The 18,940-nt window shown below is 47.6% G+C and overlaps 1 protein-coding gene across 1 annotated transcript in view; it reads right to left on the bottom strand.

Annotated features, from left to right (window-relative positions):
* Positions 1 to 2,995: 2,995 nt before the first annotated feature.
* LOC146863637 (extracellular calcium-sensing receptor-like) overlaps positions 2,996 to 18,940 on the bottom strand; it is a 159,369-nt gene continuing 143,424 nt past the window's right edge. Inside the window, exon 4 of the mRNA XM_085636646.1 lies at positions 2,996 to 3,901. Coding sequence (XP_085492772.1) covers positions 2,996 to 3,901 — 906 coding nt within the window. The remainder of the gene's footprint in view (positions 3,902 to 18,940) is intronic.

Genomic DNA, 18,940 nt, shown 5'->3' with positions numbered 1-18,940 from the left:
CTTCTCGACCTTCGAAGAATGTCTTGTCGGGTATTGTAGTTCATTTGTTTCCAGTTTACTGTAATGGGGAACGCGCACACTGCTTACTGAAAGACTACAATACCCAGATTCCCTCAATGCATCTAGATGTCGACGCACTCAGAAACATTCTCCCACATAAGCCTGGGTGGGACGTTATTTATTTATGCATTTTTATATAGCGCAAACTATACCAAACAAGCATTTGCAGTGCAAGAGAACTCGCATTTATGCGAGACCTCTTGAATTGCAAACGGGAGTGCGGGTGGACGGGCGGGTGTGATTAAGGCACGAACAACGGGAGTGGGAGGGGCGGGAGAGAAGGCACGGACAGCGGGAGGGGTGGCACCAACACAAAGTAGTGCTCAGGAAATATGCAGTAAAGGGGCCAATAGCCATGGAAGGAGACATGGCTGTCATAAGGAGGGACTAGCAGCCTCCAAACCAATCAGAAGGCAGCATTTAGAAAGGCCAAAGCCACAAGCCAATGAAAAAGTGGGCGAGGGAGGGGGCGGGGCTTCCCTCACCTATAGTGTATACTGCATGCCTCGCAAAGTGAGCGTACTGGTAGAAGGATGCCTTCAAGGGATTTTTTTAGAATACTCTGTTGTATACCTGTTCAATATAGGATAAATATATACCTATAGATCAAATCTCACATGGAGTTCAAGTATTGTAGGCTGTACACTATGCTTTTGTCATATATATGTGTATCACCTCAAAGTAGTCAAATCAAATAATCAAATAGTCAAATAATCATAAGAAGCAAAAGGTGTGTAGAAAAAGTCAAATTTATATCAATAAATGTTATTTAGGGTACCTAAAATGTGGACAGCTATACATAAATTCGGAAGGAAAGGAGTACATTCAATAGTTCCTTCACTAAAGATAGATCAAACACTTTTTCTCAACAATATTCAAAAATTATTTAGAAAACAGTGTGAAAAGTCGACGTTTCGGTCTTTTAAATTTCAATGCGTAAGACCATCTTCAGGACAAAGTGGATTTAAAAGTTGACCCCTAGAAATAAAGATATAGATTTAGATATACATAACTCACACCTTTGCAAAAAGAAAACATAGACTAATGGTTACATTATTCAGCTTCAACATCTATGGCTGCGACATCTATATAAGTAAATGTCAAAAAACACAACTAAATTTAATTCAATTTGGATGGTATAATCATTTGCTGTAAATGTTCGAGACATATTCTGTTATTGCTCTAAACACATCGGTAAGAACCTCAGACCATATTAATATTGATCTAGAGACGATAGACCCAACCATACATTGTCTATCTTAATATTTGTTTAGAAAAATAGGTATGAATGAGATAGCGATCTATTAATCAGTTGTAGTTTCCGCTTTGGCAATAGTCTTCAAAGTTTAAATTGTATAGGAGCAGATTTGAAAAACTATTAGTGTTAACTGAAAGTATACTCTTGTATAAATCAAGAGTAGATGTTTACAATCTCCGCTTTCAACAGTCAATAGTAGAGTGATATCTTCTTGTAGTCAATCTAATATAAACAAAGTATGTTTTTTTTAAAAAAACGGTTTGAAAAAATTACAGATCTAATCACTAAGGTAACAACGATTGATTAAGTGTGTATTACCTTGTTGAAACACAGCAGACAAACGCGTGTCTTTATGATTAACAGGATGCTAGTCGTTTGTTAATCAGCCTTCAAAGCGCACAAATTTAGTTTGAAGTATTACTGTGAAAAAGAACATTTAAACGGTTTTAGTTGTACGAGCAAATCGAGTTGTGCAGTTAAGTCAAGGCTTATAGGTTTCATATTACCTTGTTGTGCACGGACATTTCGACTACTTTACTAGTCGGGAGGCTTAAGGTTCGAAGCGAGGTTCCGAACAGATCGCTTCGTAGAGTATAGATCTCTTCCTTCGAATGTTACTGTAAGGAAGATTGATGGAACACTTAAAGTATCTGTATGAATAGTATTCTAGAGTCAGGATTGAAGTCTATAGATCACAGAGACATACCTGACAGTAGTTCGGCAGTAGTTCGAGCGGCATGAAGTCGAATGACACAAAGTATCACACTAGCAGTTTGACACTATTTAAGCTTTTTGCCGCCAGACGCGTCGGAAGCAGGTTGACCAATCGAAAGAATTCTTAGCGCGTTTTACTTGGCAGCCATGTTTGAATGGCTTAAGTTATTTCGTGCAGCATGTTAAATGTACGTATTAAAGTAATCCATTCTTTGGGGTAGCTTATAGCGAGTCAAAAGGTGAAGTTCTACTAAATTATTAAAAAACTAGTGACCCGTAGAAATAATGAGTATATTCATCGTTATCGTTTAACACTATTTAAGCTTATTAACGCCGAACGTCGCAAAGTGTGCAGCGCATGCGCTGCACCGCTAGGCGAGACCTAACAATGAGGATCGGCGGGCAAGAGAGAAAGGGGGTAGGATTTGGGCACCTATGACCAACTGACTCAAAAATAAATAAGGGAGCTACCAAACAGGGTAGGAATCTGTTAGTTTGTTTTTTGGTTTATGTTTATTCTGGTTTATATATATTTAATTTTGTATTCTATACCTCCATTCTCTCTGGTTTTGTTCATCCTGCCATTTTTATGTATTTTGATATAATCAAACATGACTTGAAATGGAAGTCTATAAGTTGATTGTTTCTTTTTTTTTTTCAACTATAACTTGTTATCTCCTATTTTTGGGGTTTTTCAAATCTAATGGAACGTAATGAAATTTAAATGTTTAAACATTCTTTGAGTTTGGTGATGCTTACTGATGTACCTTGTGGCAAATAAAAAAAAAAAAAAAAAAAAAGGAAATATTTGTTACAGAATTGCTTATTTCCTCGTACGTTTCCTTGGCTCCAGATAACTGGTCAGACATTCTCCATTGATAAATATTTTTACATTCTGCAAAGAGTACCATAGCAATGTTTGTTTCTCACACCAAACTCTGAAATCTGCAATCTACACCATCCTCAGATAACCTGGTAATAACATACACCACTTTCCTTTTTTAATTGTAAATGTGATAAATTTCGCTTTTGCAGGTGATCCATGATTACCTTCCATGGTTCCTTCCTCGAGCTCCAACCAATACGGTCAGCTCCTGGCCCAGGATCAGATGAATACATGTCATGTAAAGCATGAGCCAATGTGTAGACGGCCTTATAAACACTGTATGTCTCTCTGTAGTTCATGCGCTGATATTCACTCAACATCCGAAACGTCTCATTTCCTGAGCAAAGAAAATCAGATGACCTGTCCATGAACATACCTTCGGGTCCATCCTTTACTATGCACAAGAAATCCGATAGCCATAGATCTGTCAGGGCTGTATCATCTATAAACTTTGATGGAGTAACTTTATCGAGAAAATCTCGAAATCTAATAATTTCTCCTCTTTGGATACAAAATGCTAGACTTCCATTGAATATTTCGGAGGTTAGATAATTGCCTAAAATGTTGCAGGTAGACGCTGACAGAATCCAGATTTTCCGAGGTAGCTTTTCCCAACCGTTATCTGTGAAATAACTCGTTAGGGCCATTGGGGTGCTGTAGAGAATGATCACCTGGGCGGTGGATATCCTGATGGCGTCCATGACAGAAGCCATGTTCTCAGTGTCAGCGGCAGTAACATAAGAGGGAATCATATAGGAGAACTCAATGCAGCCTCCAGCCTGGCCAACCACCTTCCGCAGTTCTCGAAGCGCTCTCTCCCCACCGTCATCATCCGTTGTCAGAATACCCACCCATGTCCAGCCAAAATATTCTAACAACTGAGCAACTCCATCGTAGAAGGAGAGCTCGTTTGGGGCAATCCGGTAAAAGGTTGGAAATCTTGTTCTGTCGCTGAGTACAGGGGTCTGAGCGCCGTCGCTGATCTGCAAGGAAGAAAGGAATGAAATAAGCATTAAATAAAATCTGGCAACATCCTAAGCAAGAGGCAGGGAATACTACAAATATTCAACTCTAAAAGACCCAGCAAATGTATCATGAGTTTGAGCACACAAATGCCAGTCTGTAGTGGCCATCTGAGTTGTGTGCTGACCCAGCCCCAACTCAGATGGCCAGACACCTTGGTGTAAAATTTGACTCACATCTCACCTTTGAGCCTCAAATTCGGTCCCTCTCCGTATCTTATTTTTCCATCATCAGAACCCTTAGAAGGATGCTCCTCAGTCTGGTGGAGTCTCAAAAAACAGTTGTCCACACTATAGCTGCGTCAAAACTGGACTATGCCAATAGTCTTTACTTAGGCCTACCGACCTTCCTTATCCAACAGCTTCAAGTTATCCAGAATTCTGCTGCACTCCTCATCTTGAAGATTCCTCCACGTTTATCAATGTCTTCTCTCTTGCGGCATTTTCACTGGCTTCCTATTAGTAAGAGAATCCAGTTTTAGGCACTTACTCTAGTTTTCAGAACCTGCACTCACAAGATCCCTTTATATCTCAGGAGGAGACTTCTGCCTTACTCCCAGTCCAGAGCTCTGAGGTCCAATAGCCATAAGTTACTGTATGTTCTCTGCATACTAAAGCCAGATGAGGCGGTCGTTCCTTCACATATCTGGCTTCGAAACTGTGGAACACATTGCTGCTCAGTCTGCACTCCAGCCCTTCGGAATGACTTTCGACTGAATTTCAAAACCTTTTGTGTAATACCCCTCTTATGGCTATGCCATCTTCAGTGTCCCCCTTCGCTTTTTGCTAGCACTGGGACACTTCCTTGGAGGTAGCTGTGTGCTATATAAATTGCATGAAATTGAAAACATTACTATGAAGCTCCATCATCACTGCCTCGAAGCTCCAGCGTTGATGCTGTGCCTGCAGAGTAAAGTCTGTGAAGCACACCACTACATTTTCATATTGCAGGTCACCGTGAGAGCGGGCTACTTATAGAATAGACTCTCTGTCTCGATAGTTCAAGATCTTAGCTATGATTGGAAGGGGAGGTGCCCCGGGATTTGTATCGGGATAGGCATCCTGTGTGCAGGCTCAATTGTGAAAAAAGTTGAGAGGTATTTAGAGCACAGATGGTTAAGTGTTAGATCTTCCAGAAATAGGTCAACACTAGGTTCCTCCGCTCCTATGGGGACTCCTACCACCCTGAGTTGTTCCTTTGAACACAGCCTTGGAACGCGGAGTTCCAAAAATCTCCACTCCACAGAGCGGGCCAGAGTTTTTCCCTCAGTTTTACTTTAAGCTGGCGAATTCGAGCGAGGAAAATCTTACTTCAGACCACCTCCTGGTGAGATTTCTCAATGCGGATAGTCGCGGATGGCTGGAGATGCTTTCGGTGAGAAACCTTCTGTTTGCATTGAGAAAGCTGCCACTCAAGTGGAATATCTACTCGAGTGGTAGAAAGAAGCAACCCCCTCTTGTGCTGCGCATTGTGCCGCTCACACTGATTTTCCAGTGTGGGGCAAACACTCAGTGCTAAAAATCAGCATAAACAACACAACCAAACGCACTCCACCGCTTGCGGGACTCCGCTTAGCATGGCAGAGTTTTGAGGTTACTTTGTGGAGTTGCATGTAGCAGAGGTCCGCAAACTCTGGAGGCACCCTAGGTTACCGCATTGGAACTTCCGGGGCAGATCTGTAGACCCCGCCCCAGATAGTCAAAACCCGGCACAGCTTGGACCCAGACTTTTTCGGGTTCGACGTCAAGGACACGAATAATCCGTGTTCCTTTTTTCCTTTGTTTTTGGGATTATAGGTTACTCCCCTCTTTTTCCTGAATCCCTCTCCCTTACTTTTTAATCACCACCTTGGTCCTGATGAAGCGCTAGGATCCACTAGGGACCGCGGGCAGCGCGAAACATGTTGACCACCCTTTCTACACCCCCTCTCTCATTTTAACCCTCACTCCAACGGGTCGAGAGCAGTGGGACGTATTTACATCCAATTTCCCCTACTCAGAGTGTCAATCGAACACTATCCCCCGTTACTTTTTAGTAAATCCTTTGGACCCACCAATAAATTGTTAGGGTACCATAAGGTCTTTTTAGCTCCATCGCGACACCGTCCTCCCCCCTTCCCCACACACCCGCACGCACAACTCCGGTGACTCCATCAAAAGATCTCCGACAGAGAGCCCTTCCAAGGGCCCGTGAGGGACTGCAGCGCCACCCCCACGAGGAGCACTGCCCGATGATGATGCTTTGCACCCGCAAGGGTGTGTGAGGGCACTTCTAGTACCATCCAGGAGTATCTGGTCTCCATTACACTATTACTCTCGAACCTCATCCACTACTTTCCCCCTGCCCTATATCTCTCTCCCCCTTCTCACAGTAGACCATATTGGCACTGTTTCGTTTAGGAACTGTTACCTTATTTTGTACGTGTCCGCAAACTCCACCCAGGCCTTCTCCAGCTGCAGGCCCGCCAGGTCATCTCGAGAAGTCCTTCTTGGAGTGTGAGCCAAGCTGGGGGGAGGTGAGAAAGAGCTCTCAGTCACCTGCATCACTGATTTGTAGGTAGCTGTCAGGCCACAGGGACCGTCAAAGACAACTGTGCGCCCCGTCACTGTTCAGAACTACCTCCTCTTCACCATAATCATGACAGGTATCAGGTTATAGGGCAAGCAGGCCCCACACATGTGCAGGGCAGTCACACCTGGTGAAAGGAAGGTAGACAAAAGCCAACGTTGTCTCAGCCCTGCTTTACAGTCCTGACTCACCACACCACCCGTGTTGCTGCCTTCTTTGAGTCAGATTTTCACTGCCCCACATCAGTTCACCAGCCCTGAGGTGCATCTCCTGATCCAGCCCCTACATCATCCCCATGTCCCAGAATTCTGTCATGGTGCCTTCTGGATCCCAGGCCCTTGCTCAGGGTCCCCTCCTTCGTGGCACCTTTACTCATGTCCGGGCTGCTGGCCACAGTTACTCCCCCGCAATGATATTTGTGCTCCCGGTCCTCGGGGCCGCTCAGCGTCACCAGTTCTCAGCCAAACCCCTCACTGGGGAGCCTATGGGTAGGCAGGACCCTGTTCATCTTCAGCACATGTAGACATCTCATCAGAGGGCTGTATGCAGCCTCTCATCAGTGCGCTGCTGCTGCCATGGCCCACCAGGCCCACAGCCAGGCCTGGCCATGAGATCACAATCAGTCTGCCAAATGGGCTGGGGTGATAGATGGTCGCTGATTTCATCTCAGCACTTTTCTCAGCACCCTCGGTATGTTACGAGCAGGATTAATAAGGAGATTTTAGGGATTAAACGCAGTTCTGGCACAGAACTTTGATAATGTGTGACTATCAGTGACTTCATAGACTTCACTCATACAGAACCTGTGAAATTCACCAGTTATAGTTGACTGAACTAACTATAACGTATGCCCTCACAATGCACTGCTTATGACCTCACACAGTGCCTCACTCATGACTCAGTGACAACCCTGATGACATCACTGATGACATCTCAAATGATATCACTGATGACATCATCTAGTGATTCTACATATTTTCTAAAGGTTTAAGAGTGGTAAGCATATATACTAAGGTACCACAATATTTAAATGAGTATACTAGGTGTATAATTACTAATGAGTGATTCTACTTCTAATATGCATTATGAGAGTGGCTGAGTGACTGTGTGTATCCGTGTGTGAGTGGGTGTCTGAGTGCCTGTAAGGGTGTGTGAGTGCGTGTGCAAGTGGCTGTATGGATATGTAAGCAGGTGTGTGAGTCGCTGAGTGACTGTGTATCTGTTTGTGAGTGGGTATCTGAGTGCCCATAAGGGTGTGTGTGTGCATGTGTGAGTGTCTGTATGGATATGTAAGAAGGTGTGTGAATGGCTGTTATGTTATGTTACAACAATTTATTAAGCACAGATCTACCCCTGAGGTGTCTTGGTGCAGACTTCTACATAGCAAGAAAAGGAGCATCATTTTTAAAGAGCCACGTTTTGAGCTCCTCCCTAAAGGAGATCAGCATGGGCATTGCTTTGATGTGAGGGGGCAGGTTATTCCAAAGCTTAGTAGTTCCAGTGATAAAGCTTCTACCTCCCCAATTGACTTTGCAGAATCTGGGAATCATCATTTTTTTGGCCCAAAGGAACGCAGCCATCTGCTATGGACGTACCATTCAAAAGAGTACTTCAAGTACTCAGGGCCAATTGTATGTAAAGCTTTGTAGGCGGTGCCTTAAATTTGGCATGACTTCTCACTGGAATCCAATGCAATTGCCAAATTTCCTTAGAAACAGATTTGGCTTTCAGAGTCCCAGAAAGGAGCCTGGTGACAGCATTCTGCCCCATATGCAACTTGTTAAGGTTTGTTTCCTGCATATTATCATAAAAGCCATTGCAGTAATCCAATTTTGATAGAACTAATGTAGTAGTTACTGTCTTTTTAGAATGATCTGGAATGAAAAGAAATTATTTCTTCATCAGTCTAAGCAGGAAGAAGCAGGAGGAGACCATAGAATTGACTTGCAGTCGAAAGTTTGGGTTTTCATCTATAAAGATTCCCACATTTTAAGCTTTGGTCATTAGGATAGGGGGAGGGCCCATTTCTTCTGGTTACCAAATAGGAGACCAGGCAGGATAAAGATAACCAAACAGAACAACCTTGGTTTTATTTGAATCAAGTTTGAGGCAGTTTCAGCTCATCCAAGAAATGATTGCCAACATACAGTCATGAAAATGAGCAGATACCTCAATGCTATTTTTGAAGGCTGACTGGACAATTTGAGTATCGTCTGTGTACGAGGTAAGCAAGAGGCCAATATTTTGACTAATAAGACCAATTCTGTAACATAAATGTTAAACAGTGTTGAACTAATGTGGCTTTGTGGGTGAGTGAATGTTGTGAGAGTGTGTGTGTCAGTACCTATATGGGTAAGTGAGTGGTGGTGTGAGTGACTGTATGGGTGGGTGCGTGGGTATATGAGTGACTATGGGTGAATGATCATATGAGTGAGTGACTGGGTGCCGCCAAGAGCAACTTCCACAACAGGATGAGGGCAGTCACCACCTGGATGAAGGACAGCTGCCTCAAACTCAACTCAGACAAGACCGAAGTCTTCATCATCGGCTCCACCCCCTATGCATGGAACAACTCCTGGTGGCCCACAGCGCTCAGGACCCCCTATCGCTGCATCCATTTCACCTTCAAAACTAACATCACCCACAAACGCCCACACCAGCTCCAATGCAGGAATTGGAACAAGATCTTCAACGACTAGCTCACTGCCTTCCTCATCAGCTCCGCTTCCACCGCCTCAGATGATGACCCAACCACTACCGCCCATACCCTACACAACTGGATCACCGACTGCTCCAACACCATCGCCCCCTCAAGATAACTTGCAACCCACATGCCAAGAAAGCCAGCTGGTTCTCCACCGAACTCTGAGAATCTAGATGAAACTGCAGACACCTCAAAAAGTTATGGAGGAACTCCAAAACCACAGCAGACCCTGATATCTTCAAAGCAGCTAGCCCCACCCACATTGGGCATGATATCAAAACCTCCATTGACCAGCTGCAGACCTGACCGAGAGGCTGACCTCCCTCCAGCGGGATGTGGATTCTGTGGGCACCAGAGTCCTGGACCTCGAAGCCCACCACCAAGAGCAGGAGCAGCTCTCGTCCGGTCTTCGGGACGATGTAATTTCCCTCAAGGAACAGCTCTATCAATCACAGCTCCGGGCAGAGAATCTCGAGAACAGGTCCCGGCGGGAGAACCTACACATCAGAGACCTGGAGGAGGGCGCGGAGGGGCCGGACCTAGAGGCCTTTGTGGTTGGACTCTTCTCGGAGATTGTGTCGCCACAGTCCCTCAAGATAAAGCTGGATAGAGTGCACCGGGTGGGGCCTCCACAGCAGGGGGAGAGGAGGCGGCCGCGAGATGTCCTGGCCAAATTCCACTCCTTCGAAGTCAAGGAGGCCGTCCTCCGGGCTGCCAGGGCCAGGGAGTCCATCACATTCCAGTACCGTTCCTGTGCCATTTTTCAGGATGTCGCACCGGCGACTTTGGCACGGCGACAACTGCTCAGACATGTTACCACTAAATTGCGAGACGACAAGATCAGATATCAATGGACGTATCCATTTGGGCTCATCTTTGAATTCCGGAATAAACGTCAGCACATCACCAATCTCCAGGATGGCTTGGATCTGCTGGGCATTCCCTCTGGGGGGGATGCCGACGCACAGGGCGCAGATGGCGGTCCCTCCCGGGGGGCTTCTGCTTCCTCTGCCTGGTCCCGCAGGGGGCGGCGCTGATTGCCTGTTGGAGTTCCGGGGCCTATGCTTCGTGCCTCCGGGTCCATTGGTAGCTTTGGCGAGTGCCCCTAGGAGCCTCCGTTGTCTCTCGGTGGAGGTTGGCTCCTGCTGGGGGAGCCCGGTGCCCTGCTGTGACTGCTCCCTCTGGGACTGAAGTCTCCCCTGGTACAGGGTGTGGGATCATAAACGCTGAAGACTTCATATGTAAGACTGCTGATGTTTCTTCTTGCTACTAGCGCAGTGGTTCGGGCGCGCCTGGTTGTCGTCCTGTTGACTTTCTGATGCGTTCTTAGTGCCGCTTCCTGGTTGCTTGCTTAGTTCCCCATTGTAGTCTCCCTCTTTGTGTGTGTGTCTAGGTATGGCATGAGGGTAGACTTGGGCCTCTCCATCTTAGTGGCCTTCTCGAGAGCCGCATACCTTGGCTTTTGGTTCACTGGCCTGCCGAGGTGGGCGTGTCCGGGTCCTCGGACCTGTTACCCCCTGTGGTCCCTCCTGGGTCGTCTTGGCTCCACGACGAGACCACCAACTACGTGTGAATGGTTATTTTGTTTTTTCCTTGTTTATTTCTTTTGGGGGGGGTTACGGGGGGTGGTGGTGGTGGCGGCTACTCCACACAGCTTGTGGAGTATTTTCCCGGATTCGGGGTAGCATGACTCAGGGACTCTGGCCTATGGCCTCTTTGGGGGGGCAATTTGGAGATGGCGGCAGGCCGGATGCGGGCGGGCTGGGTTGGGATGCAGTCTTCCCTACCTAATACGATGCCGATTGCAATAGGTACTTGGAATGTTAGGGGCCTCAACTCTCCTCAAAAGCGTCAAAAACTATGGAAATATGTTCTCGACCACCACCTTGACATTGTTGCTCTTCAGGAGACGCATCTGGTCAGGTCCGAAGACTCCCGGCTCAGGCACCAACTCTTTCCCCTTGAATTTAAATCCTCAGCCCTTACGAAACAGCGCGGGGTGGCCATTATGTTCCACTCTTCCACACACTTTCAACCACTAGGGGTCCAGAATGATAAGGAGGGACGGTGGGTGATGGTTAAGGGCCGCCTCAGAGAGAAAGTCTGTACCTTCGCGACCTTGTACGCCCCCAACGCTGGTCAGACGGGGTTCCTTAACGCGTTCCTGGGGAAATTGACTGACTTTGCAGAGGGTCCGTTAGTCCTTATGGGAGATTTCAATCTGGTATGGCAGAAGGATCTGGACAGCTCCCCTGCTCAACGAACAGGCTTGGGTTCCTTTTCGGGGGAGACACAGCAACGAATACAAAATCTGGGACTTCTTGACACGTGGCACGTTCTCTTCCCACACTCGCGAGATTATACATTTTACTCCCATGTTCATCACACATACTCCCGGCTGGACTATATATTCGTTAGCCAGTCACTGCAAGGTGCCTTACAAGACGCCAAGATCTTCCCCCTCTCGGTATCGGATCATAGCTTGTTCTCTGTTTGTCTTAATTGGCGGGGGACGGCTTCGGTCACTCCCAGATGGTATTTCCCTGCGTCAATTACTAGGGACAAAGACTCTTGTTCCAAACTCTGCGACGCCATTGCAGCGTTCTTTAACACTAATCGGCCGGAAGACACTTCGGAGTTTGTTACTTGGGATGCACTGAAGGCTGTCATCCGAGGGGAATGCATTGCTTTCAATGCGGCACTGAATAAGCAACGGGCCCAGGAGAGAGACTTGTTGGAGTCTGAGCTGTCAGCCCTTGAGCGCGCCCACAAGACCACTCCCACAAGGCAAACGCTCCGCGGCCTTACGGCCCTTCGGGGTAAACTTAAGGCCATTTATAACAACAGGGCGGAATTTACGCTTCTTAAACTACGACACCTTTCATATTCCCAGGGCAATAAAAATTGGGAAACATCTCGCCAGACACTTGAAAGGCAAACATGAGAAGGAATACATAGGCGGCATCTTGGATCCCTCAGGGGCTCTTACCCATAGGGATGGAGAAAAGGCAGAGCTCTTAGGGTCTTTTTATGGGAAGCTCTATACGGGTGACTCTCTGGACCTGCCTGCTCAACAAGACTACCTCCGGTCGCTCTCCCTGCCCCAGGTGTCGGCTTCTTGGAATGCGCTACTCACCGCTCCTTTCACCCTAGTGGATGTTACTGGGGCTATTCATAACCTGAAATCCCATAAAGCTCCGGGGCCGGATGGCTATACGGCTCTTTTCTATAAAACCTTTACCCCCGATATCGCCCCCTACCTGGTCCGCCTTTTCAATAAAATTGCGGGCGAAGGTACCGCCTCTGATTCCATGTCGGATGCTATGGTCTCTGTAATCCCCAAACCAGGGAAGGACCCCCGGCTCTGTGCCTCCTATAGGCCGATTGCCTTGCTTAACCTTGATGCTAAATTATACTCCTCGATCATTGCCAAACGCTTAAATGACCTCATGCCCATCCTCATCCACCCCGATCAGTCGGGTTTTATCAAAGGGCGCCAGACGCACGACAACACCCGCAGAATTATACACTTGATTGAAAAGGCTAACAGGCGTCGGATTCCGGCAGTCGTGGTGGGCCTAGACGCTGAAAAGGCCTTCGACCGGGTGGATTGGGGGTTCTTGTTTTGCACGCTTAGGGCCTTCGGTTTTGCGCCTAAATTCCTCGACATGGTGAGAGCTAACTACCGTCTTCCCCGCTCTAGGGTCGTGATTAATGGGGTACAGTCCCCCTCCTTTTTCCACTCGAGAGGTACACGCCAGGGCTGTCCCCTTTCGCCCCTCCTTTTTGCGCTCAGCATCGAACCCCTGGCTTTAGCGATTAGGAACAACCCTTCCATTCATGGAATTCCTTTTACGGGAGATTCCCATAAAATAACATTGTTCGCAGACGATGTTCTCTTATCCCTCTCGGAGCCGGAGGAATCCCTGCCTCCCTTGCAGGAAGAACTAGAGCGCTTTGAATTAGTATCGGGGTTTAAAACAAACCTAGGCAAATCCTACATACTTAATCTCACTCTCGCACCCGCTGAGGCTCTTCGACTCCAATCGCTTTTCCCGCTCTCCTGGTCCACCTCCTCCATTCAATACCTGGGGATTCACTTGACACCGAGGCTTGAGGGGCTCTTTGCAGCCAACTTCCCTCCCATCCTAACGCGTATTCAGGCGGAACTCGTGAAATGGAAACCTCTGTTTCTGTCCTGGCTAGGCCGCGTTCATGCGATCAAGATGACTCTCCTGCCAAAACTCCTTTACCTTTTTCTGGCCTTGCCGATCGAAGTGGAGCCCGATTTCTTCCGCAAAGTTAAGTCCATGGTCCTGCGCTTTATCTGGCAGGGAGGACGAGCACGGTTCTCCTACGCGCTGCTTCGTCGCCCCCGCTCTGCAGGCGGAGTGGGCCTGCCGGATTTTCTTCTTTATTACAAAGCGGCACAGCTGAGAGTCCTCACGGAATGGTCTCAGCGGGAATCTGAGAAACACTGGCTCCATAAGGACCGCAGTGTGACGGGACACACCATTTGGGATTTGGTGTGGCGCGCGCGACAGGACAGACCCCGTAACACATACAATAGCACCCCTACACACACTACGATTAAATTGTGGGATTTCGTTTTCTGGCGACGACAGGTGGACCTCGTTTCCATCCCCGTTTACTCCACTCCATTTCAATCCGGCATTCACTCCCGCCCATCGCGAGGGACCTTTTGATGCTTGGAGGAGGGGGGGTTGCCTGGCCCTAACGCACTTGTTCCACGACTCTGAACCACTTACTTTTGATCAGTGCAAACAAGACTATCACCTAGAGAACACGGAGCGCTATCATTATACACAACTGATGCATTGGGCCCTCTCTCCTCAGGTGCGGGATGCGGCTACACGCCCCCTCACGCAATTTGAGGCTTTCCTCACGAAGACTACTAGTATGAGGGGAGTGATCTCGTTCCTATATGGGTTCCTACTCAAAATAGTTGCATCCCCGCGTCCCCGGTATATGTCCATGTGGGAAGACATGATTCACCGCCCTATCTCTGATGAGGAGTGGTCGCACCTCTATACCTGATATTTCGCGCTTTAATCATTCTACAGAACTCAGGGAGGCGCACTTGAAGACCATGATGGACTGGTATCTGCACCCTGCTAAACTCAAGCAGATCTTTCCCTCCACCTCAGATAGATGTTGGAGAGGGTGCGGTTTCTTGGGGGACTTTCAGCATATCTGGTGGGACTGTACGGCCATCCGGCCTTTCTGGGAAGAAATTCTGGCACATATAAAGGACATGCTGGGCTACCCCATTCTCACTACAATGGCCGGTGTGCTTTTGGGGCTGCGCGATGCCGCCCTGGAACATCAGACGCGGACGTAAAAAATGATTATGTGGTTGTGTATTGGGGCAGCTAAAGTCACCCTTGCTGCCGCTTGGAAGCGGAAGGAGGCGCCCGCTATGTCCCTCTGGCACTCCCGCCTTTGGCGCCTTCTTAGCTTGGAGCGGATGGCCGATATCTTCAGGGATGACTATAAGAATTTTGAATTTAAATGGGGACCCCTTGTTTCTTTCCTTTCCAGAGGCCTACCGGCGGCTGTATGTCCATCTTCCATAAGAAGCGTCCATCTCTTTCAATTTTAATCGGAGTCATAAGCCACACTCCGTCTCACGGGTAGGGTGAGGGGGCGGGGGTGGAGGGTTCTTTTTGGATTTTTATTCTGTTAGTAACCCATGTTGGGATGCTTTTGTATTTGCTTCTTCCTTTTTTCTTTTCTTCTCCCTCTCCCTTACGTTCTTTGTTTCATGTTTAGCATCCCATTAAGGTACCGTGGGGAGGGTCCCTTCAAGGGAGGACGTCAGACTCTCTTCGGCCTCATCAGTTAACCTGGTGCCTCTGCAGAGACTTTCCTTTACAGCTCCATTACGTTTAGAAACTGTGTTCTCTAAGTGGCTTTTAGTTCACGCATTGTAGCTGACATTGTGCTGTTCTTGGCAACTTGTTGACTTGTTCTATTCCTGTTGAGGTTTTGCCGATCCCCTGCATTGGATCCTGTGATAGCACCTTCCCAGATTGTGCACTGTAAACGTTTAATAAATATATCTTTTTAAAAAGTTATGGAGGAACTCCAAAACCACAGCAGATCCTGATATCTTCAAAGCAGCTAGCCCCACCCACTACAAGCTCATCAGATACTCAAGGAAGAAAGTACTCCAGAAAAGAATCTCCACCCACGCACACAACAGCTAGGAACTCTTCAGCTTTATTAAAGAGTTCGCCCAAACCAACATTTTGCTGGTTTTCTACTTAGGTACACTGGGATCCTGCCATTCAGGGCCCCAGTCGAACTGCTTTCTCTTTAAATTGGATTCCATGTACCTTAGGTACACTCCAGATTGGATTCTGGAGTACCCTTATAAGTCCCTAGTATATGGTACCCTAGGTACCAAGGGCATAGGTACCCAAGAGGCCTACCAGGGGCTGCAGCATGTATTATGCCACCCCTGGGAAAGCATCCAAAATGACACCATAGGTCTGCTAATGCAGCCTGGGTAAGGTGGTGCATGCACCCCTTACTGCGGTATAGGTTACCTATATCACTTCAAGAAACACACATATAAACCTATAAGTCACCCCTATGGCAGGCCTTAATAATCCTGAAGACAGGGTGTTTGGTTTTCATGTGAGAGGTTGCCCATGCATGAGCGGAGCCCCTCTTCAGCTTTCTGAATCTATTCTCCGCAGCTGTATGTGGTGCAGCTAGACCATATACACTTAAGTGCATTGTAACCTCACAGTAAATGCTAACTTTGGAATGGCTGCACGGAAACATGTCATGTTTGGTGTCAAACACCTTGGAATCATACTCCCACACCAGTAACTGGTGTGGGAGTATGATCCCACCCTTCTAGAGGGAAAGACATGACAGCACCAGTATACCCGGTACCAACTTAAAAGAGCCCTGGCATCACAAAATGGGTGCTGCAGCCACAGACACAAGCCTGGCCTCCTGCTGCTGACCGAAACTCCGGCAGGGGAGGCCTATACAACACGTTCCCTTCACAGGGAGGTGTAACCACCTCCCAGACTGGCTTTAGTGTATTGGGGCTGGGTGGGTGCACTCCAAGAGTGCTTTAAAGTCTGCACTGGGAGCACATTTGGTGTTCCTGTGCATAGTCCAGTTCAAACCAGTCCCAGGGTCTACCAGCCCCTGCTCTGGTGCAAAACTGGACAAAGGAAATGGGTGTAGCCACCCCTCTTTCCAAACCCTCCCATAGGTGGGTCCCCTGAGTTAGTCCAACCCCTTCCTTGTGTATAAAGAAGGAACCCCAGTCCTTAGGACTTTAGATTATCCCTGGATTAAACTCTGCTACAGAAATCCCAGAACTTTGACGATCTACATGACTAGAATACTGAAGAATCTCCCTTGGAGTAAAGGAGTTACTCCCCTCCTTGGCAGGCACCAATGAAGCATTTGCAGGTCTGCATCTCCGAAGCTTCGGACGGACTCCGAAGTATTTGCAGCCCAGGAGGTGGATTTCCAGACTTCTCAGAGGCCGACCCGATTTCCCAGCAAAGCTGAGACCCGCAGCCCCCGTGAGTAACGTGGAACCGGATCTCCTGGCGACTGTGTACATTTGCAAGTGCATCAGCTTCTCGACGTCTCTTGAGGATGTGCTTTAGGTTACATGTAGCCCAAGCCCCGAGCACCATCTGCACCAAAGATTGCTGGCCTACACTACACGAGTGTTCCGTGAGGCAGTTCTGAGTGCGTCAGCTTGAGGCCCCTTTGCGATCCCTGGTCTGTCAACTGGTGGGTCCCTGTGAAGGAAACTCTGACTTTCCATGGGCCTCCCTGATTGCTCCAGATGTGCCCTGACTCTCCACCACTTGGTGAGTTCCTCGGATCTCACTGGTCCGCACCAAAGACTTTCTTCTCTTTCTGCATGGGTTGCTGTTGCCAAGGTTTGTTGGGTCCAATCCGGGCACCAACACCGCAGCACTCGACATCCTTTGTGGGACAGCTCTAATCCAGCTCCTGGTTGTCATTGATACCTCCTTGTCCTCGTGGCTGCAGAGTCAAGCTTCACCTCTTCAATCTGAAATCACCCGACATCGGTGGGCATTCTTCTATCGTGCCCCTGGTCACTGGCTAGTGACCCAGACACTGTCCCCTATGCTTTCAGGTTCTCCTCATCTTCGATCCAGGCTTGGATCACACCAGACACTTTTCACTTCAACGACAGCAGCACTTTGCAGCAGATCGCCATTGAAATCATTGACGATTCCCGACACCAAAAGACACCTATGCACCCAGCTTCCCAGGGTGAGGTAACTCGAGTACTCCAGTGCATCCCTGAGTGTTGGCCCTAGAACCTCTTAAGTCTAAAGGGGTTTGCTCAAAGTCCTCTCCTAAGTGTCCCTTTTCTCTAAATTTCCAACCGCGACTTTCCCCATTGAAGTTAACGGCGATTCGCGGCTATGTTCTCACACTGCATGTGTCCCCCGTGGGTCCCCTGTGTCTCTACCTTGGGTGGTTCCTTGTGGTCCCAGCACTTCTACAGGCTCTAGGCCTTGTGTCTAGTCAAGTCGTGGTTCTTATACCACTTATTGATATATGGTTTGGTTCGCCCCTCGGGCCCAGTGTATATTGTGCTATTTACCGTTGATATTTTGCTTGTAACTGGTGTACCTCGAACACTAGCCTCATAAAGAGACTAGTGGAGTGTGTTTTAGAATAAATACATATATTTTATATATACCTGGTGTGGTTCTCCTTTCATTTGGTCACTCAAGAAATTATAGACTGGTAAAACAAGCTGCTTTACACTCCTTTAAGACTTAGCCTGAAGGCTGCTCTCCATAGCTACCACTAGGATAGCTTTCAATAAAGGTTGTCTTTAACCTACCATCAATAAGGGGTCGTTTGTACTGGTGCAAGGTGCCAACTATAACTAATGGACAGCATATACCAGGCCAACTTCTCACATTGGTGGGAGCGTGTGGGATTCAAGCTTGCCATTGTTTTACCAGATAATCTCAATTTGAGTGACTAACTGAAAACCACAAAAGGTACTTTGAGCTCCATATAATTCAAGCTTAATTACAGTAAGTTCTACTGAACTTAGAGTTGTGTGTCCAGGGCTTAGCCGTGTACACCCTTTCTACAACTCAAGAGAGTTTAAATAGGCCACACTAGAGTAGGTAGGTGCATACACCACACCTCACTAGTGATGTCTTCAAGGCCAAGAACCAGTGGGTCACTGCCAGAAGCCACTGGGCTTCTTCCAACCAAGTATGATAATCTCCCATTCTTGGAATTGAGAGCATTATGCAGTACTAGGAGACTGAAGACAGGCAATAGTGAAAACACCCAACACCTCGTAGATGATCTCAGAAGACCTACAGGGTCTGAAGGGGTAGGCAGAGTGGGTGGGGCAGCAGATGAGGAAGGGCCAAGGGGTGAAGAAAACCATGACCTGAGCTCTGAAGCTGACCAGGAAGATGACAATAATCTTGACCTGGAAAATCCAGCTCCCCAGGAAGATGAGGAAGAAGACCCCACTGGTCCTCTCTTTGTCCCTCCTGGGAGAGTTGGTGGTGTGCCAAGAAGGTCCAGATCTCCTTCTCAGGAGTCTGTCCATTCTGACACATCTGTAGGGACCTCTGTCTCCTCTCATAGGAGGGAAACCTCCCAGGAGAAGAAAGAGAGAATGCTTAAGTAGGAAGAAGCTCAGCTGAGGATT

This window comes from Triturus cristatus, chromosome 2_1 (assembly GCF_964204655.1).
Source record: "Triturus cristatus chromosome 2_1, aTriCri1.1, whole genome shotgun sequence".
NCBI classification, from domain to species: Eukaryota; Metazoa; Chordata; class Amphibia; order Caudata; family Salamandridae; genus Triturus; species Triturus cristatus.
This window is presented reverse-complemented; position numbering and strand designations above follow the sequence as displayed.